The sequence below is a fragment of the Epinephelus lanceolatus genome, chromosome 23 (genome assembly GCF_041903045.1).
Source record: "Epinephelus lanceolatus isolate andai-2023 chromosome 23, ASM4190304v1, whole genome shotgun sequence".
Taxonomy (NCBI): domain Eukaryota; kingdom Metazoa; phylum Chordata; class Actinopteri; order Perciformes; family Serranidae; genus Epinephelus; species Epinephelus lanceolatus.
Window position 1 is genome coordinate 11,116,455 of NC_135756.1, and position 20,536 is coordinate 11,136,990.

General features: G+C 42.9%; 1 protein-coding gene across 11 annotated transcripts in view; it reads left to right on the forward strand.

Annotated features, from left to right (window-relative positions):
- magi2a (membrane associated guanylate kinase, WW and PDZ domain containing 2a) overlaps positions 1–20,536 on the forward strand; it is a 403,568-nt gene that overhangs the window by 367,937 nt on the left and 15,095 nt on the right. For 8 of the 11 annotated variants that reach the window (XR_013490407.1, XM_033614587.2, XM_033614582.2 and 5 more), the window contains 8 exons: positions 322–363; positions 1,913–2,028; positions 2,337–2,529; positions 9,679–9,942; positions 10,409–10,594; positions 13,098–13,314; positions 14,132–14,357; positions 16,503–16,655. Coding sequence is in view for 10 of the 11 variants with exons in the window: in XM_033614587.2 (XP_033470478.1) it covers positions 322–363; positions 1,913–2,028; positions 2,337–2,529; positions 9,679–9,942; positions 10,409–10,594; positions 13,098–13,314; positions 14,132–14,357; positions 16,503–16,655 (1,397 nt within the window). In the remaining variant the exon portion in view is untranslated. The remainder of the gene's footprint in view (positions 1–321; positions 364–1,912; positions 2,029–2,336; positions 2,530–9,678; positions 9,943–10,408; positions 10,595–13,097; positions 13,315–14,131; positions 14,358–16,502; positions 16,656–20,536) is intronic. The other 3 variants (XM_033614584.2, XM_033614591.2, XM_033614583.2) reach the window with 2 other exon arrangements.

Consider the following 20,536-nt stretch of genomic DNA (forward strand, 5'->3'; position numbering starts at 1 on the left):
GTGTTGTGTGAAGCCGCTGATTGCAGATCAGTGCCTGACTCTCACCTCACACTGTAAATAAGGGACGGGTATATTACACGCTGTAAGCACTTCCTGACTTTTATGGATGATGCTGAAATTCTGTGGTGACATTAATGCTGAGGCAGAGCCTTTCTGCCTTGTTCTAGTCTTTATGGGAGAATGTGTGTGTGTGTGTGTGTGTGTGTGTGTGTGTGTGTGTTTTTCTGGTGTGCTGTCTGTGTGTGCGTTTGTGGGTGTATGTAAAATATTTGTGCATTTGTTGTTGTTTATGGCTGCTTCTTGCATCTTTTTTTTTTCTAGAACCTGGCCAACCAAGGACAGTTTTTCCTGTGGACTCCTCAGGTACAAATCTCATCTCTGCAGTCACACTAGCTGTGTTTCCATAAACATATTTTTATGCGCATTTTGAGGTATCGCATTAGGAAATCTTTATGTAAACAATGAATTTCGATAAAACTTTCTCAGCTGTGCAGAAAAGTTTTTACACTCTCTGGAGGTGGTTTGTGCCTTTATTAAAAAAGAGTTGATGCACTAAATGGGATATGGCAATGCTCTGACCAAATGAGCTCTGATGTAGGAAACTTTTACTTTTTTTAACTTACTATTTTTACTTACTTTTTTCTGGCCTACACCATTGTGGGCATTTATACTTGTGTGGTGGTGTGTCTGTGTCACTCTGCAGTTACACCTCTAAAACACTAGTCGACAGTGGTGTTTCTGTGAAGTGCTGAAAAGTTTAGTTGATTCAAAACACACATTAAACACACATTAAACATGGCTTAATAGAGACAATTTCAAACACAAGTACACAGATCGGCTTCACTATAACTCGCAGCATTCACAGACAAACACTTGTCTTTATCTGGACACATTTTCCCCACAAATACAACATGCTAACATTATTAGCACAAGCCTATGGCATTTTACATTGTATAAATTAGCTCAGCGGCTAGCGGACCTTTCCTCTACTCATATGAAGCCAGGGACAACAGCAACATTTAACAAAAGTAACGTTACAAAATTTGGCTCTATTACAACTCACAAGGTTCACTGACAAAACAACTGTCTTATACTAAACATATTTTCCAAACAAATACAACATGCTAATATTTTTAGCACAAGCCTATGGCATTTTACATTGTATAAATTAGCCTAGCGGCTAGCAGACTTTTCCTCTACTCATATGAAGCCAGGATAAATCACACACAAGACTTAAAATTCTTTTTGTGGAGGCTTTATTGTCTTCACACAAAGTAAATAAAAGCTTCGTGTCCACTGAGGGAAATGGTTTCAGCTTACAAAAACAAACAGGTCATTGCCTCGACGTGTAGTTACATTTCTGGGGAACTGCACGTTACGGCATAGGGTACAGCGTAGGGTACGGTGTAGACACAGAGCCTACACTGTAGGTACGGCATTGATTCCATGCATAAGTATAAATCCCGCTTTAGCAGTAGGTCTGGGAGTCATTTAAAACATTATGAAACCAGAACCAATATCAGTTCCCTTAAAGTGATACCAGTACCAAGAGAATATTTAATTTGATACCTTTTTTTTCTGCTTCACTCGATAACCAACGTGTGAGACATTCAGTTGTATAAAATGTCACCTACACTTATTTTGGGACATCTCGGCAAGCTGAATTGCAAACTCCATCAAATACACCGTGCTTTACGTCACCCCACCGCAAACTGTATGGGTTGGAGCTGCTGTGGTAGTGGGCCAGTCACACAATGCAACCAGCTGTTTCTGCTGTTGACATCTTCCAGGATATTCTCCCAACAACATAATAATGGTCGCAGCTAAAAAAAAGAAAAAAAAAACTGCTCATGACCTAAAAACAATGTAACATAATGGGATTTTGATGTTGTCTGTGGTCGTGTTGCTTCAGGAGCAGAGTACCAGGATATGGAGGTGCACCTGCGCAGACAGAAGTCCGGCTTCGGTTTCCGGGTGCTGGGCGGGGATGAGGCGGGGCAGCCTGTGAGTCCGGAGACGCGTGAGAAGGCTCGTATGGCGATGGGCGTGGAACCCTGTCAATTTCTCCTCTCTAACCCACTACACACACACTGTGTACACCTAACCCTGACCTTTGACCCCTGAGAGAGTGCTGGCTCTGGCTGTTTTGGTGTCTTTTGCTGTCTGTTAAAGTAACAAAACAATATTTCAGTCATGTAGTTGAGCTGTTTATGTATCTGTATAACAACCACCTTAACACCCACTGCATGTGACACTACAGACTCTAGCTCAGCATCTAAAGCCACTTCCTTCGCCCTCTACTTCCTGTGTATATAACACTCTATATGCAATAACAGATCTTGATCGGGGCAATCATTGAGAAGAGTCCAGCAGACCTGGATGGACGCTTACGGCCTGGTGATGAGCTGCTGTTTGTGGACGGGATCCCAGTGGTGGGGAAGCCACATAGATACGTCATCGACTTGATGCACGGGGCGGCACGGAATGGCCAGGTGAATCTGGTCATCAGGAGGAGGGTGCCGGCAACAGGTGAGCAAAAGTGTCTGACTTTTAGTTTTGTTTTTGTTCACAATTATCATCAAATTACAAAGATGTTCCCTTTAAAATGAGATATTCTCTATCTAATTTAAAGCTGGGGTAGGCTGTTTTATTCTGGCATCATTGGGCAAAAGTTAAGTTATTCAAGTGGACTAAGAGAACCCTAGATTTCTGCACCTCCTCTTGGCTCTGTTTTCAGGGTTTAGAAAATCTAGCTCATGACGGGAGACTTTGGCCAATCACAGGTCATTTCAGAGAGAGGGCATTCCTATTGGCTGTGCTACAAATGTAAATCAGCATTCACGTCCCTGCGATGAAAGCTTGATTCAGTGGAAGTGAATCCTGCAGAGAAAGTTTCTATTCCAGCATTGGCAACAACTGCCTACACTGCAAAACAACCCAAAAACAGAGGATGGACTTTTCAGAGAGAGAGTCTAAAAGAGAGTCTGGCAATAAATGATAATAGTTTAGCCTCTGCTAACCGGAGCTAAAGGCTCACAGCTGCAGCTCCAAGTTCACATTTATGTAGCCAACATTAGCTAGAGCCTTGAATCACATAATCACCTCCACCACCAGGCCACAGTACTTTAAATCCAGCCAGCACAAACCTCAGCTCCCGGGGGAACGCACAGCCCTAACTCTACCCGATCAGAAAACTTTCTGTTGCTGCCATTACACAGGTTAGACCTGGCAATGCCTCTGGCCATTGGCCCAGAGTATCATCCAGCGCTGGGGGGTTTGTGCTGACCCATTCTCAGAACCCATCAGCTGTATTTGGCGTCTGACTTCCGGCAGACGGCGATACAGCCTCTGGGGGCAGACCCCAGATTTTTTGGCATGCCGGTTTGATTTGGGCGGAGGAGGCGAATTTCCATTTCCGACTTCCGTTTATATATAAGTAAATATGCTGAACCATTGCGATGGATTCAGAGTTTGCAGTGACGCCAATTATGTTCCGCCTCGTTAGTTCACCGCACGGACCGTTTAACCTGGCAACAACTGCAGCCGGCTCAAACGTGATTGGTCAATATCACACGGACTACAAACAGCCTACAACCGGAGACCAGGGCTCTTCCGCTGTTCTTCCGGAGGCAAGATCTCCGGGGTTTGCCTACAGACTCTACATTCACTGAATGTAGAGTCTGTATATAGAGACTAGTACTGACCAAATTCAAGCTGCTACAGTCGCCAACCGAAGGTCCATCTTGGACCTGCTGCTGCCCACTTTCCTCCTGGGGAACCAGTCCACAGTGGCAGGGAGTGAGGCAGAGGGACTGGGGGGTGATTAGCAGCAATGCCCGCGAAACTCCCCTCCGCCATAATATTTCAGTCCAGAATTTGTCTTGAGTACATAAAAAAGTTGACCTTTTGCAGTGGATTTCTGAGAGACCAAATGACAGTGTGCTAGCTAAGCTAACAGGCTGCTAACTAGCTAACAGGCTATTTCCTTCAGTTCAGTTGCCTGTGTTGCTTGTCAAGTGAGTTTGTATGATATAAAATAACTTGTTTATCTAGTTTTAACACATTGTGAATCTGAGTAATGTTATTCTGCTAAAATATGGTTATACAGTCAGATTATCATTATGATTCTAATTAAATATTTCACAAAACATGCCACGTACCTGGTAGGTCCTGTTTCTGTCCCAGTAATGTTCCAAGCGCACGTTCCAAACTATATATCCATCTGTAATGAAATGCACTTCCTTGCGTTGGACACTAGAGGCATCATCCTTATATTTACGGATCTATGGACACCAGTCACATACGTAAGTGGAAACAAGGCATTAGATTTGATAAGATGTGTAGAAAGGCTGGATTATTAGAAACTGTGATGAATTTATTGGTTGGATTATTTAGTTACACCTCACAGTGAATCATAGCGTTCGACTGATGCACCTCCATGAAGCACTCCTCCAGTACATTTGGAGATACTGAGATATATTTATACCCCTATACGATAAGACCTGTGATACTGTACTGTCAACAAATCCTATTTTTGGTGGACTTTTAAAGGACACAGTTAATCCTGCAGAGAACAGCTTTAGGATCCTAAAGTAAATTGATCTCCCAGGCTTACTCCTTCACATCTCCATCCTCTATTTCATTGAATTCCTCCCTCCTCTTTGTTTCTCTCCTTCTCTGTGCACCACCACCATTCTCGTCCCGTAACGATTCAAAAAACAGCGTTTAATCAGTCAGAGAACTGAAGCACTAATCTCTCTCTGAGTAATTACACCGAAGCCTCCCAAAAAAACACATTAGCACACTCTTGTTCTCACACACACACACACACACACACCAATGCTCTCTGCTCCTCATTCAAGTTTCTTTGCATTTCAGGCCACGGTCTGCAGTGTCACTTCCTCCTGTGAACTCCGGCCTCCCGTGTTCTCATTATTACTGCCTCTCACACATGCACACACGCTCTTCTCACCAATCCTATTCTTCTCACTCTGTTCCGCCCTCTCTGTCAATTTCCTCTCACCAAAGGCTACCGTCTGACTCATGCCTGGCCTCTTCTGCCGCTCTTACTTCCATCCTAATTGTCTGACTCCCACTGGCACTTTGCGAGGTGTCAGACTCCACTCTCTGCTCGGAGCCCGTACTTCTCCCTGCACCCGATGCCCCACATTTCACACTGTTCTCTCTTCTTTTTTTGTGACTATTTTCCTCCTTATAAAATAACTATTTGTGCACTTGTTGGTGTAAGGAAAGACTACATGTGGGTATGTTTTACAGTGACAAATCTCGCTGTAACTCCCTATCAGTGAGCTCAAGTTCCAGTTTAAATTCCCTACTGTTTAACTACTAAAAACCACAGCTCTGCTTCTCGGTGAGCTATCAAAACAACAACAACAACACGGTTTGATCGCTCAGTAAGCCAGGATGCATGCACACACACAAAAAAAGGCAAGAGGTGCAGGGAGCCGCGTTGGCTCCGGCTGGATTGACACGATGCTGCTGCATTTTAATGATGTGTTTTACCACATTGTGACAGTTGCTTTCCTGCTTTGTATCGCTGTTTTGTGTTTGCTTCTTGATTCTTCACAAGGATGAGCTTTAGCTCCAGCTCGTCTAATTTTAGGGTAGGAGGAGGAAAAAAGTACTCCTTTCTTTACAGCTAATTGTTTTTGCACACGCAGTATCATCCTCAGATTCCTCCAAAGCAATCACGGATTGCGTAGTAATTTTACAGCACAAACAGTGTTAGAATCTAAAACAGCCTTCATTTATAAACACAAAGTACACTGATTAACAGATCAAAAGATTTCCTTTGCAAATTGAGATTTTACATCAGAAAACATCATATGTTAATCTTTTAAAATACAAAACACTGTTAAAGATTAAAGCAGCACTGTCATTTATTTAAGCAATATCACACGTGAGGGAGTGATGTTGTACTGTGATATCGTCACGGCTGTGATTCGGTCATAGGCACGAGGCCGCAGTACAACATCACGAGCTCGAGTGTGATATTGCTTTTATACAACAGTTCAACAGTTAAATAAGCAAGGCTGATTAAGAAATGTTGAAAAATGAGGACAAAATAGATAATTTAAGCATTTTATTTGTCTTCCGCCAACAAAAATAGTTCCCTCAGGACTCCACTGTCACCGTTGCTATGTAACACAGACATGGTGCGCCAGGCACTTACTCTTTACACACATTTATCTGCACATTTCCATTAATTGTGCAGCCGGTGAAATAAGTCTCTGATGTCTGCATGGTGGACTGTCGCTTCACAGGCACAGCCGACTCTGCCTTCTGATCTGACAGTATGTTGCTTTTCTCCAAGTGATTGAGCTCCGCTGATGAAACACTGACAAACCTGGATGTGTGCCCAGATGGATTCAGCTTCTCCTCTCCCTCATCTTCCTCTGATGACCATTCATAGTTCAATTCAAAACTTATTTTAGGAAATAAATCCATATTTTTGGCTGTTTGACAGTGGATGAATTAATTAGTCTACAACACAACTGCTGACCTAACTGACACTAACCGTCAGTTTTGATTTGATTGTTGATTGCAATCAGCTGTGAGGCGGAGTGATACATACACAGTGAAATAACCGTGATGTTGTACTCCAATATCATCATGGTTTTACTGTCTCTCGACCAATCAGATTGCAGGGCCAGAACTAACTGTTGTATAAATAACTGTTTAAGACCTAAAGACTTAAGATTCAGCCATTATCTACTCACCCTCATGCCTAGGGAGGTTCTGGTGAAGTTTTAGAGTCCTCACATCCCTTGCGGAGATCGGTGGGGGGAGTGGTTAGCACACCTAATGGCAGATGGCGCCCCAGACTAACGTCCAAGAACACAAAATTGAATCCACAAAATATCTCCAACATGCTCATCCGTAGTGATCCAAGTGTCCTGAAGGCCTGACATAAAAAGTTGTTTCGAAAAACGTCATATGAACTCTGTTTTTAGCCTCACTGTAGCCTGTAGCTCTGACTGTTTCTCTGTGCTCCGCGTTCACGTGTACGCGCTTGCGCGAGACCAGCGGAAGCATGAGCTTTGCTCACCCGTGTTTACATCACGTGACACGTGCACCGCAGGGGGAGACAACAGTAACCACAGAGCTAAAAGATAATTTGCACTACGGTCTTTTAGCAAAGGACAGCCCAACATGTCCGAAGACTTTGAAACTGAGGAGGAACAGCATTTCTTTGATGAGCCGTATTTGTTTGAGCCCGAGTATACGGACGCGGAACTCAGGCTACTGGATGAAGCAGCCGCCACAGCTCATGAGCCTAACCCTCAGCCAGCCGCAGAATACCGGAGTCGAGCACTGGAAACCTGGTGGTGTAGTTGTTTCAAATGCAAAGCAATGCCAACGGATGAGGAAAGTCTTTGCTGCTCAGACTGGGAATTGGCGATGCCTGCACTTGAGAATCTGGACATCAGTACTGACGAGACTGCTGCTCTTCAGAGACCGTGCATCACCGATCACCCTGAGTTTTCAGCACTACTGACCCGTGGTGTTGTGGAGACACTTTTTACTTTACTTTTTACAGTCCTTAAGCACTGCATAAAAAGCAGCAACAGCTGATGTTGAGTCTGGAGTATTGGGCAATCTCCCTTCCCCTTAACGTTGGGAGCTATGGCAACAGAGCCGGCTAGGTACCCTTATCTGGGCAGCTGTACTCCCTCTGCCACAGCTGGGAGACGATTAATGGAGTGCGTTCATAACAAAGGTCAAGTAGCCTGACCTCGACTCCTCTTTTAGGCCATCTGCTGACCTGACTGTTACCTCAAGCATAACTATCATCCATTTCCCATGGTAACCAAGGCTAAAGGCTGTAACACAGCAAAATTCCTTCACACTCGTATCTCAACATTTTATAGAAAAGCTATCAGGAAATCAGACATTTCAGGCCGCAACTATCCCAAAAACAGCCCATGAAATCCCAGAGAGGCTAATTAACCATCCCTCAGATTTCTCTTGTCGCCCTTTGGAGGAGCCCGGACTCTTAGGTTGGGAACCACTGAACTAAACCACCTTACTGTACACAAGGTGCAAAACCAGCTTCAACAGGACAATCTAATTATCTAATAAAAAAAATCACTCACAGCCTTTGCCTTTTGCCTGATGAGTATTTTTACCTTTTGATACACTGAGTACCTTTTGTTAATAACACTTCTGTAACTTTACCTAGACAAGATTTGGATTGAATAACTTCAACCTGTAACAGTCGTTGATGTTGTTGTTGTTGTTGTTGTATTGGTACTTATTTCTTATGGACTGTAAGAAAATAATTGGGATGTGGAGGGGCACTGAACTTTTTGTTTTACTTTTTTAAGAAAGCAAGATCCTCCCCAGGCCTTGTGAACTTGGGGGGAAAAAATCAAGGTATCATTAGTCATGGGTCATTGAAAGTGCTTGAATTTATTTATTTTGTGCAAGAATAGAAATCAAAGTTTTTACTTAATGTTATAAAATATGCTCTGCTTAATTGTTGTCTGCGAGCTTCTGTAAAGCCTGCTAGTTCTCAATATAAAATATTTTCGGCTGTGGCTCCGAGGTAGAGCGGGTCGTCCACTACTTGGAAGATTGGCGGTCGATCAACGGCTCCTCCAATTCGCATGTCGAAGTACACTTGAGCAAGATACTGAACCCCAATGGCTCCCGATGGCTGTTCCATCAGTGTGTGAGTGCATATGAATGGTTACTGAGTAGCAGGCATGTCTGGTAGTCTGGGCCACCAGTGTGTGAATCTGTGTGTGAATGGGTGAATGTGACATGTGGCGTAGAAGCACTTTAGAGTGGTCAGAAGACTAGAAAGGTGTTAGTGCAGTCCATTTATCATTTTAATTGACCTTGATTTGTGTCTCAAACTGTGCCGTGTAGGGTCCCTAAATCTAAGGGACTTTGGTCTGAAAGGTCCTTGAGCAATCCATGAATGTTACATTCAAGAAGCTGTGGGATCCTGTGTTTTCTTTCTACACCAGTTCAAAATGAGTCATCACAAATATAAAGAGTTTAAATGGGAAAAGAAAAGAGTGATTCTGAAATTTAAAAAAAAAAAAAATCCTATTTTGGGATATAACAAGACGCAACTGAAAAATTAACTCAAGGACACGTGATTGGGACTAGGAAATATATCTGAGTAATCTTCAGTGCTATATATAGCTTATATATTGCTTGAGTTTCTTGAAGACGTTCCACTTCCCACTTCTACCAGATTGGTGCGGAGTTGCAGGCTTTAAACTCTGTGTGGGTGTGAATCCCAGCAGAGTCGTTGAGGTCACATGTAAGTCGTTGACCCACCCGGCCATCTTGTGTGTTGTTAGGTTAGATGGGTCCAAGTGTGAATGGGGGTTAAGTCGTCTGGGGAGGGATCCTAAGACTGCATTGTAGGTGGATGATAAGTGGTGTCATAGGCCACCTCCTTGGTTTAACGTTGGTCATCGATGGCTTCTTTCTCGCCTCTTTCAAACTATCTGTCTTCTCTGGCCAAGATGAGAGGCAAAGTGTCTTCAAGTAACTCAAGCATGTCCAGTTGCCTATGATATAGCACTTAAGATTACCATGACCTTGATGACTGACAATCTTCACCAACGTATTCTTGAGTACTTCCTCCACTACCGTCTTCATGTACCTGGTCGCTGAGCTCTCTACCTCCCCCTACAGGTGATTCTTGTCCAGAGAATGGCCGCAGCCCGGGCTCCGTCTCCACGCAACACAGCTCCCCCCGCAGTGACTTCACATATGCCAACAGCACCAGCACGACCCAGGCACCCAACTCCAGCATGGGCAACGCCACTGCCACTTCAGACAGGACGTCGACCCCCAACACTCAACCCAGCGATGTCATCATCAATCGAAAGGAGAGCGAAGGCTTCGGTTTTGTCATCATCAGCTCGCTCAACAGGCCTGAGGCGGCCGCCACCAACAGTGAGTCTTGTGATTGTTTCAGGGGTGTTTTATAGAGTATCAGTCTGCATAGTAAGAGCTGAACCTCTTGTGGAAGCTCTCAGACGCACATTAACGATCAGGTAAAGTCAACACGGTGTCAAGATATGAGCCAAACTTAAGTATAAGAAGGGGTCATGGCTCAATGAAAAGTGAAGCCCCTCTTATTGTATCTCCTCAATTATACATGCCCTCCCACGGCACGTCAGTCACACACATCTCTGCTATGCTGCCAAGAGCATCAGCGCATCGCCCACACACATGAAAAAAAAAAAAAAACCTGGATGCCTTACGTAAGCCTGGGGTGAATAGCAAAATGAGAGAGACAGAGGCATATTCAGTCAGTCAGAGAGTGAGTGTGGTGTGAGGCACAGACAGGCGTAATCCTCCAATCTGCTGCTGAGCGCGTCTCTTACCTGCAGCGTGTTGCGTTTGAATCCTCCAACAGCTGTGCCCCACAAAATTGGCCGCATCATCGAGGGCAGCCCGGCCGACCGCTGCGGGAAGCTGAAGGTGGGGGACAGGATACTGGCAGTGAACAGCCAGTCCATCGTCAACATGCCGCACGCCGACATCGTTAAGCTGATCAAGGATGCAGGCCTCAGCGTCACCCTGAGGATCATACCGCAGGAAGGTGAGCGAACACATGGACCTGACACTACAACACTTTGGCGAGACTGTGATTTATGACAGTAATTGATTTTTGCTCCATTAAATCAAAGTTGTAATATGACTTTTGCAAAATGGGATTCTTTTTAGATTAACTGTCACTTGTCACATTCATGAGTGGCGCTCTTCTCGTCTGCAAAGTCTCTTCTCGACACTTGTGCATGCAAATGCTGCTGTCTCTCACTGTGGTTACAGTAACACCCATACAAATGACTGTTCCTAAAAATATGGTGTGTCATTTCAGTTTTTTAGTGATTCTTCTTGTGTGCTGCAAGCATGGTCATGTGTCCTTTAACCACCTTAAACAAATAACTGTCCTAAAATGCAAGACTAAGCATGCAAGACCAACTATGACTAAACTGTATGATGATGGTTTGTCTCTTTACCTTTCCCTACTTTTTCGTTGTTTGCTTTCCACACCCTGGACATTTATAACCTCCGTATTTAGAGCTACATTAAGGTACCCTGTAGAGTTTTTGACCATAAATAGCATTATGGAGCTCAAGTGGGTGGTGTGATTTGCACTTTGATGGACATACTGAGAATTATCACCCAATCTGCTGCTCCCCTCGGCGAGTTTCATCTACTGTTGAGCTCTCTGGTTCTTAACTTTACTATTTTTGTTCACTCTCACTGCTCTCATAGCGTCGTTTTTGGCCTCACAAGGCAGCTGTAAAAACCCACTGTACTCTTTCTGCTCAGCACCAAACGGTAGATGATCAAATTTCGTGATAGGCTTATAAAGTTGAGCATTTAGTAGTTGAGTTGGTGGAGACCAAAACTGAGCTTAAAGGAATACTCCGCCCCCCCAAGTGATCATTTATATTTCAGTTACTCATCCTGTTATATGTTGAATTTGTGAAAAAAACTTTATTTTTCTCTCATGCCTCCACTGTGAACGAAGAATCCAAAAGCAGAGAAAACTCTTGATAAACTGAAGTCATAGGGGTCCACGTTTAACAACAGCAAAACTATACCAAAACATCTGTTGCAGTGTAGTATGTTTATCCAGTTGTATGCTCAATACTTTCCAAACAGGGAACTGAAATAAAAGTGAAACTTATCGATGCTCTCTTTAAAACCAGACTCCCTTGACAAAAACAGTAATTTTACCTCACTGAACACAGGAGCTGCTGGTTGACCGCTGCCTCGATAAGTTAGTTAGTTTGAGTTACTTTGTGACTTTTGTCTTTTAACGGGTCAATTTAGACCCACCAAAGTCACACAATAAGTCAAACAAACTAACTGATGGAGGCAGCTGTAGACCAGCAGCTCCTGTGTTCAGTGAGGTAAAATTACTGCTTTTGTCAATGGAGTCTGGCTTTGAAGAGAGCATAGAGTTTTCACTCTCAGCAAAAATATCCCATAACATCTGTTTACAAACTCTCACACACTACTCACTCACTACTTCCCAAACAGACAGACCTTTCTGACAGGAAACCGAACTGAAAGTGAAACTTATCATGCAAGCCAGACTTCACTGACAAAGCAAATCATTTTACCTCGCTGAAAAGTGGAGCTGCTTGTCTACCTCTGCCTCGATCAGTTAGTTTGTTTGACTTATTGTGTGAATTTGGTGAATCTGAACTAACTCTTTAAAGCGCCAAAGTCACACAATAACACAAACAAACTAATTGATCAAAGCAGCGGTTGACCGGCAGCTCCTGTGTTCAGCAAGGTAAAATTACTGTTTTTGTCAATGAAGTCTGGCTTTGAAGAGAGCATAGATAAGTTTCACTTTCAGTTCAGTTCCCCGTCGGAAAAGGTTGTTGACTGGTTAAACGAGACTTGAATTATATTGCATGAGTTGCGTGAGTGTTTGTAAACAGATTTTTTTGTATAGATTTGCTGTTGTTAAATACAGTTGCCTATGACTACAATTCATCAAGAATTTTGTCTGTTTTTGGATTCTTCGTTCATCATGTAGGCAAGCGAGAAAAATAAGGTTTTCTTCACAAATTCACTGTAAAACAGGGCGAGTAATTGATATACAAATGACCACTTGGGGGGTGAAGCGTTCCTTGAAGCTCCATTTTGGTCTCTACCAACTCAACTACCAATATCTGGCTCTTTAGTAGTAAAATAAAGTAAGCAAGTAAATTTTCTTCACAAACTCAATGTAACTCAGGGTTAGTAACTGATATACAAATGGTCACGTGGGGAGTAAAGTATTCCTTTTAAAGGGGGGTAAGTAAAATATTGGACTTACATTTAACAGGTTTTCAGAACTGTGACGCCTTCATTTCTGCTGGATGTGGGTTAGGGTTTGCTACCCTATGGGAAACTGTTGACATGTTCACCATACAAGCTCTACGAGGTCATATTACATCAGAGCTGTGTTCACAGGTTTTACACTGCCCCCAAGTGGCAAAAAATTAATCCATGCCTCACAAAATACCTTTACTTGTAAATAAAACTTGAAAGTAAACATCATAATCTCACACTCTGTCCTTCTCTTTGAACCCCAGAGGTCAGTAATCCTCCATCAGCCCCCAGCTCAGAGAAGCAGAGCCCTCTGGCCCAGCAGCACAGCCCGAAGACCCAGCCAAACACTGCTGCCTCGCAGCCAAACCCAGCAGCCACAGAGCCCAACCCTTCTGTCAGCCAGCCCAACCCCATCCCTCACCAGAGCCCTGTGACCCAGCTGCCCGCCCCTCCACCTCAGACCTACACCCACGAGGGCAGGTAGGACACTGCCGAGGAGGCCACAGAGCGCAACGAGTTCTTCTAATGAAAGCTGTTTCATCCCTGTGCTGTTACAGTGTCAAATTTGTAGCTGTCTTCATTTTCTGATGCAGCGAGGCATTTTTATAGACAAGCCCTGTATCTGTCTCTGGGGCAAAACACTGTTCCTCTGAGACTGAATCAGACACTTCCATTCCCTCGTCTCCATTCTCTCTACCTTTCTTTATTCTCTTCATCTATTGTTGTAGTTTCTTCCACTTTTTCCTCCCTTTTCTCTCACTAATGTTGCCTTTTCTACCTCACTGTCTCATCTCCGCTCTTTATTCATCTCTCACTCCCTCTCTTTCCTCCTCAGTTTGTTGTGTAACATCACTTAACTCTTATGGACTGCTAAATTATTTACATAGATTGCGTCTTTATGGAGATCTGTTGAATATTTTACCAAGAACTACAGGGGCCCAAAATCTACAATGTCATTGCATTTCCCCTCTGCTTTACACAGTACCCAGATCTCTTTGTACTCAGCATGACCAGCCTCCCAGAGAACTTGTTTTTATCATAAACATTTTATTTGATGTGTGAGCAAAAACAGTTTAATTTCCTCACTTAAGTCTTGTTTAATGGTTGTCAGTGTGAACCAAAACAAGCAGTCTCTGTGAGCACTCGGTGACCCAGCAGGTTGTCGGAGAGTATTATTTTCACAACACGCTAAGTGCACTGAAACATAACACGAGAAAATGTAGTACATGCAAATATAGTGATGACAGCAATAGAAGTCCTGCTGGAAGTTCTCCCCTCATCCTGATTGGTCTGTTAGTTACAGGTCAGAGGTGAAGGCGAGGCAAGATGTTAAACCAGACATCAGACAGCCGCCGTTTACAGATTACCGACAGCCGCCGGTGGACTACCGGCACCCTCCTGTGGCTGACTACAGGCAGCCGCCCACGTTGGACTACAGGCACCCGCCGCTTCTGGACTACAGACAGCTCGCTACCGACACCAGGCAGTTCGCCATCCCAGACTACCGAATGCCACCTGTTCAAGTAAGGAGAAAAATGTTCTCTCATCTAGAGCTCGAGTGATACTGGATCTTTGAGGATTATACCAATATGTATTTCAGTAAGGAGATAAGGATCCTTTAAAGCTGCAACAATCAATATTTTTACATTAACAGTGGATCAGATGGCTGTCTAATGTGAATGTTGCAGCTTGTAGTGAAGAATTATCACACCACTCTACAGTCACGTTCAGGTCTGCAGAGTTTTAGCGTCTTTCAGCTCATTGTTTTGGTTTTACAGCCTGCAGTTTTACGGCTTTGGTTCATCAACCTAATTTCCAGCAGCAGCAGGCAGCTATCTTTACTACAATATAATCTAAAAACCCTCAACTGCCCAGCACCAAACAGCAGACAGATGAAGTTAGCAACTAGTGCAGTATTTAACAACTTAAAGAAACAGTTCACCCCAAAATCAAAACTAAAGATTTTTCCTGTTTTCTGTGGTGCCTTTTATCAGTCCGGATTGTTTTAGTGTGAGTTGCAGAGTGTTGGAGATATCAGCTGTAGAGATCTCTGCCTTCTCTCCAATATAATGGAACTAGATGGCACTCAGCTTGTGGTGCTCAAAGTGCCAAAAATAAACCTCTGAAAAACTCAACAGCAATGTCTCTTTCCAGAAATCATGACCTGGTTAGTCAAGATAATCCACAAACCTTGTTGTGAGCAGTTTCATGTAGGAACTATTTTCTTTCTACCAAACTACACCTGGCAACCGTATCACTGCGCAGAAGGAAGAGTGCATCTACTCATGGACAAGAGGCCTCCATGGCTGATCTGTAACGTTTGCTTGCTGTTACCCAGCTATGCTAAACCAGGCTCGTGAATCCGCCTCAACTAAGGCTAACAAGCCCATAACTTAGTGCCTCTTCCTGCGTGTTGCATTAGACGTGCAAAATGTGCCTGGACTTCCTTGGGTGAGTGTGACCTCTCCTGTCTGGGGGCATGTGTGGTTGACTCACCACCAGGCTACCGCTCTTGCTCCTTGCTACCAGCTCACTTGGGCCGGACAACTCCGCCATTCCGTTGTCTGGTTGGCCAGCTCGCTTTTCTTCGTGGTTGTTCAGACTGTATATGTGTTCACATGGATAATTTGTGATGGCATGTCAAACGCTCTTATGTCTTTGGAACCTCTTGCCCTCGGTGTCTCCTTCATGGCGTGCTAGTTCAGCTCAAAGGCCTCCCGCCTCCTCAGCAAACAAGGAGAGGTGGAAAGGAGATAAAGAAAGAAGGGAGAGGAGGCAAGGGAAAGACAGGTAGTGAAGATAAAGGATGAGGGAAGGAGATGACAGGATAGAGGGGGAAAGAGAAGACAAGATGCAAGAGGAAGGAGAGGGAAGGAGGAACGAAGAGAGAGCAAGGAAAGGAAAGAAGGCACACAGGGAGAAGAGGAAAGAAAATGATGAAAGGAGATGAGTGGAGGGAGTGACGAGTGAAGGAAGCAAATGACGCATGAAAGGAGGAGATGGCAGGACAGGACGGAAATACCGAGCTGATTTCTTTAGTTTGTACCTTCATAGTTTTTGCGGATATTTGGATTCACTGTATTAATAGCGCTGACACAAGACAACCCCTAATTAGTGTGTATATTATGTTTATTTCTTAAATTAGGCTATACTTTTTCTATATGTCTAAACATGTACTTTGTGTACTTAAAGCTGACACTGTCTGCCCAAATATATTCTGTATATTCTCTATATGACATTATTTCCTGGCCAACAGGAAGTCAAGGATGGAAACTGAAGCATCAAATACAAAACTTTGTGTTTATAAAACTGTATTTTCAGAGAAAGCCTGACTCACCAGCACTGGTTCATTTCTCCCTGTGGTGCTGTTTGTGTTCGCAGACAAAGTGCACAGCTGACACACACTTTTGGATGCTTTAAAAATATATATTTTAAATGTTTACGCCTTGAGCAGCTCCCTTGTTTACCTTTATACCTCATATATGATAAGGAAAGGTGTGTGTGTGTATGTAATATGATTCCAAGTTGTGTTTTGTTTACCTTGCATTGCTCCGTTCTTATTGCCTTATTTTTCTGTGCTGAGTCCTGAGACTGTTTTCTGCTGTAATGGCCCGTTTCCTCCTCCAATAACATCGCGTCTAATCACATGTGATCTGTGCTTGTCTCAGCTTTCACAGGACTTCGACTTCTTCACAGTGGAGCTGGAGAAGAGCGTGAAAGGCTTCGGTTTCAGCATCCGCGGAGGGCGGGAGTACAAGATGGACCTGTTCGTCCTACGACTGGCAGAGGACGGACCGGCTATCCGTAACGGGAGGATGAGGGTAGGTGTGATGATGTCATTTCCTTCAAGAAAGCCACAACACCCCCATTTAAAGGTTAAGCTGCTTTCTATCTGCCTGGATTACATGGCAGAAGCTCACTGTAATTGTCTGATGTTATCGAGGCTGCCGCAGCAACTTTTTCAGAGCGGGTTAAGAAATAATCTGTCAAAATAACTCAGAGATGGTTCGTCCTTTTTGTGAGGTTTTTTTTAGAAGTTTGTCTCCTCCCAAGTTCCTAAAACACATCGCTCCTTAGCATTTAGAAACAGATAATATTCAGAAAGATAAAGATAGATAAAACATTTAAGTGGGCCAACTTAAACTGCACTTTGCTGTTTGCATTGCTGCACAATCGCCCCTCTAGCTACAGCTGCTACTGTGCTACTACGGTCAGAGAAGGCAGACATTTTCTGAATTTATAAAGATGTAATAAAAATACTGTGGAACTGAAATAAAGCCATGTGCTGCTATAGCAACATAAATTACAACCTCCACAGTCTCTATTAATCCTGCAGCCGACACGTCACGTTTTTTTTTCGTCTTTACATGTTCTCCAATCTTTACGTCCAGAGCCTATAGCATCGGTCTGCTTTGCATTCTTTATCTGTAATGAACCCTTCAAAGATAATGTGCTTCAAATGCCCCCGGGGGAGATATTACTTTGCCTCCTCGTTGGCGTGGTCGATGGAGTCCAGTGGGGCTAGATGCAGGTGGAAGAGGAGGAGGAGTAAATCCCTCATGAGCTCCACTTCAAGTTAAAATACAAGCTGCTGGAAAGTGATCAGAGGTGGAAGAAGTCTGTTACTTAAAGTTCAGTGGGTTAAAACGACAAATAACAGCTGAATCTGTCACTGTGTTCTGACAGAAGAACATGAGTCAGATAATCTCCTCCTAGTGCTCCTAACAGCATTCGCAAGAATCCAGCGCACCTGAACAAAAGCCACCAATCGGAGCAGAGAGAAGTGAAAGTGAAAGCTAGCCTTTCGCCATCGGTTTTCTCCTGTTAACCTGCCTTTGCTGTGTACGCTGTTGGCAGCGCAGTGTGTGTAAGAGCAGTGATTGGCATGTTCTGATTGGTTGTTTTTGGTTAGGTGCAGTGGATTCTTGCAAATGTTATTTTAGGAGTGCTAAAGAGGAGGCAGAGCAGCCAGATTTTTTTCACATATTATCTTTCTCGTGTACTGCTACTACTGTCAAAATATAGTGACAGTTTTTTAGAAATGTTACCCACTGTAGTTTTAAGTAAAAGTTCTGTTACAATGATCTTCCTGTACAAAGTCATGCATTCAGAATTCTACATGAGTGAAAGTGCAAATTATTATAAATTATTATCAGCAAATGTGCTTATAGTATCAGCCAATATCAGCCTTAAAATGAACTGAATCAGAATCGGCCTGCTTTTCTATTATTTTGTGCAATGAATTAAAATTACATATATTGAAGAGTATTATTGTAGAAGAGTATTGTATTTCATGTCTCCATCTGCTGGTGGGCCATCACAATAAGAGTATGCATATATACCATGATGTTAATTCCACAACAGAAGAGACTTGATGATCACTAATAATAGGTGGGGAAAAAATTGGATATACCGATATCAGTATCAGTTATCGGTCAAATAAATTGTTACATATCAGCATATTGGATTACGGCAAAAAATCCAATATGGTGCATCCCTTATTAGAAGTAAAATGACCTATACTAAAGAAAAATGGCTGCGGTGACTGATTTATTTTTATTTATTTATTTTTTTTGTTAATAATCATGTATTTATGTGTCAGTAGTATTTTACAGTTGCAGCTGATCAAGGGTGGAGCTAGTTGTAACAGCTTTATAGTGTCCATTTAGGTATTTTAGTCCAGTTTGTCCGAGCCAAGGGGTCGGGTCACACAACTTTGAGGGCATGTGAACGAGGGTTGGAAAGAAGAAGAAAAAAAGGTTTCATGCACAAATGTGTCTTCTCTATTTTTTGTTTTTATAAGTGCTGGCTAATTTTACCTCATTGGGTCTTTAACTGTTTGGATTCACAAAGGACGGTTTTAGATAGATAACTTAATTGTCCACCTCAGTGGAAATATGTCTTTGGCTTCTCTAAAAAAAAAATCAATGGTACATGCAGACACATTACACAATGCACCATTAAAAACAACAATATATATGATACAATTGTGCAAATAGGCAGGTAGGACCAATAAATTAAGTACATAGTAAAAGAGAGCACATTTTATAAAAATAGCAGTGTTCCCTGATACAGTCATTCTGTGTTAATTGCCTGTATGGCATAGGGAATAAAGGACTTCTTATATGTTTTCTAACTGGCTCTAGGGACCCTAAATCAACACCCAGATGGGGCTAACACAGTCTATGATGCTCATAGACTATAACACTATAAGGCATTATAAACATACTGATAATCTGTTTATAGTACTGTATCATTCTAGTTCTAAACACTTAAACTTATTCATAACCCTTCATAATAAAACTCGTAACACTTTTTAACACATTTTACAATGACTTATAAAGTCAAGTATCATAATTTTTAATAATTGCCGGTCACTCACTGGTATTTTATGTCATCACCATAATATATTATAATTTTAGTTGTAAAACTTTATAATCACTGTTATAATGCATTATAATGTGATTATCAGTTACTCTCAGTGGTCACTGGGTGCTTCAAGTGAGGTAATGAAATTCCTGAGGTACAGGCTGATATAATACTTTACAAGCTAAGAGGTCGTTTTACGACTTACTGTAGAGGCAACCAGGACGACTATAACTTCCATGTCAGCCTACAGAAACACATTCCTCCTGCAGCACTCTTGTATAAAGTATCATAATACCTGACCTTATAAGTCATGGAATGCTTTATAATGTGTTATGATTATTGTTATAAAGCATTATGAAAACATATGGATGCTTAGAATTAAGATTATACAGCGTTATAAGCCTGGAACACAATGCACCCCGCCCCAGTGTCAGACCCTGTGGGTGGTGGGCCCACAGGGTGGCAGCTCCATGTCATTCAATCAGGCTGAGCTGGCAAGCTCCCCCTCCTCAGGTCTGGCTCCAGAGCGGGCCACCGATGTCATCAAAAGGAACTTTCTTCCTGAATGAGCTGTTTCATCAAGGTCTTCTTGAAGCGCTCTTAGTCTGGCCCCTCCCCTGGGACCACTTTGCCTTGGGAGACCTTACCAGGGGCTATTTGCCCTGAGAAACACAGCTCCCAGGATCACGGGACGGGCAAACCACTCCACCACGTTAAGGTGGCGATTCTTGGATCTTGATACTTGGATGGATGTTATAAGCAGATTATAAGTATGTTTATAATGAATCACAGACATGAGCGTCACAGAAAGTGTTACCTGTGTTTCTTATAAAATCTTAATCTGAAAAGTAACCACTAACTACAGCTGCTTCATAAACCCAGTGAAGTATAAAGTACAATATTTCCCTCTGAAATGTAGCAGTATAAATACTAAAGTAACACACAAGTTATTCTTCCTCCACTGACGCTGATTTGTCGCGGCTGAGCGGCCAGACAGTAACACTGCTGGTAGGATACTGAAATCAACTCGACGCTGTGCCGTTGAATAGATTCCAGAGAACAAGGTGCAGAGAACGCTTTGATCCATCTTCCAACAATCCTTGATCCATACTGCCGAATGCAGAGAGGAATCAATCTGCATTTAACTTAAGTAAATGTGAGAAATTGCTTGAAAAGCGTTTGACACGCCTGTCACTTTGGATTTGAGTGGTGCTCTGACACGTTTTAAGGTGCAGGAACCAAAAGCTCACTTGCACTGTGACTCCCTGCCGTCTCGCTGACATTTTGAGTTTAATCCAAGTCATTTTTCCTCAACAGGCACTTTGTCACATCT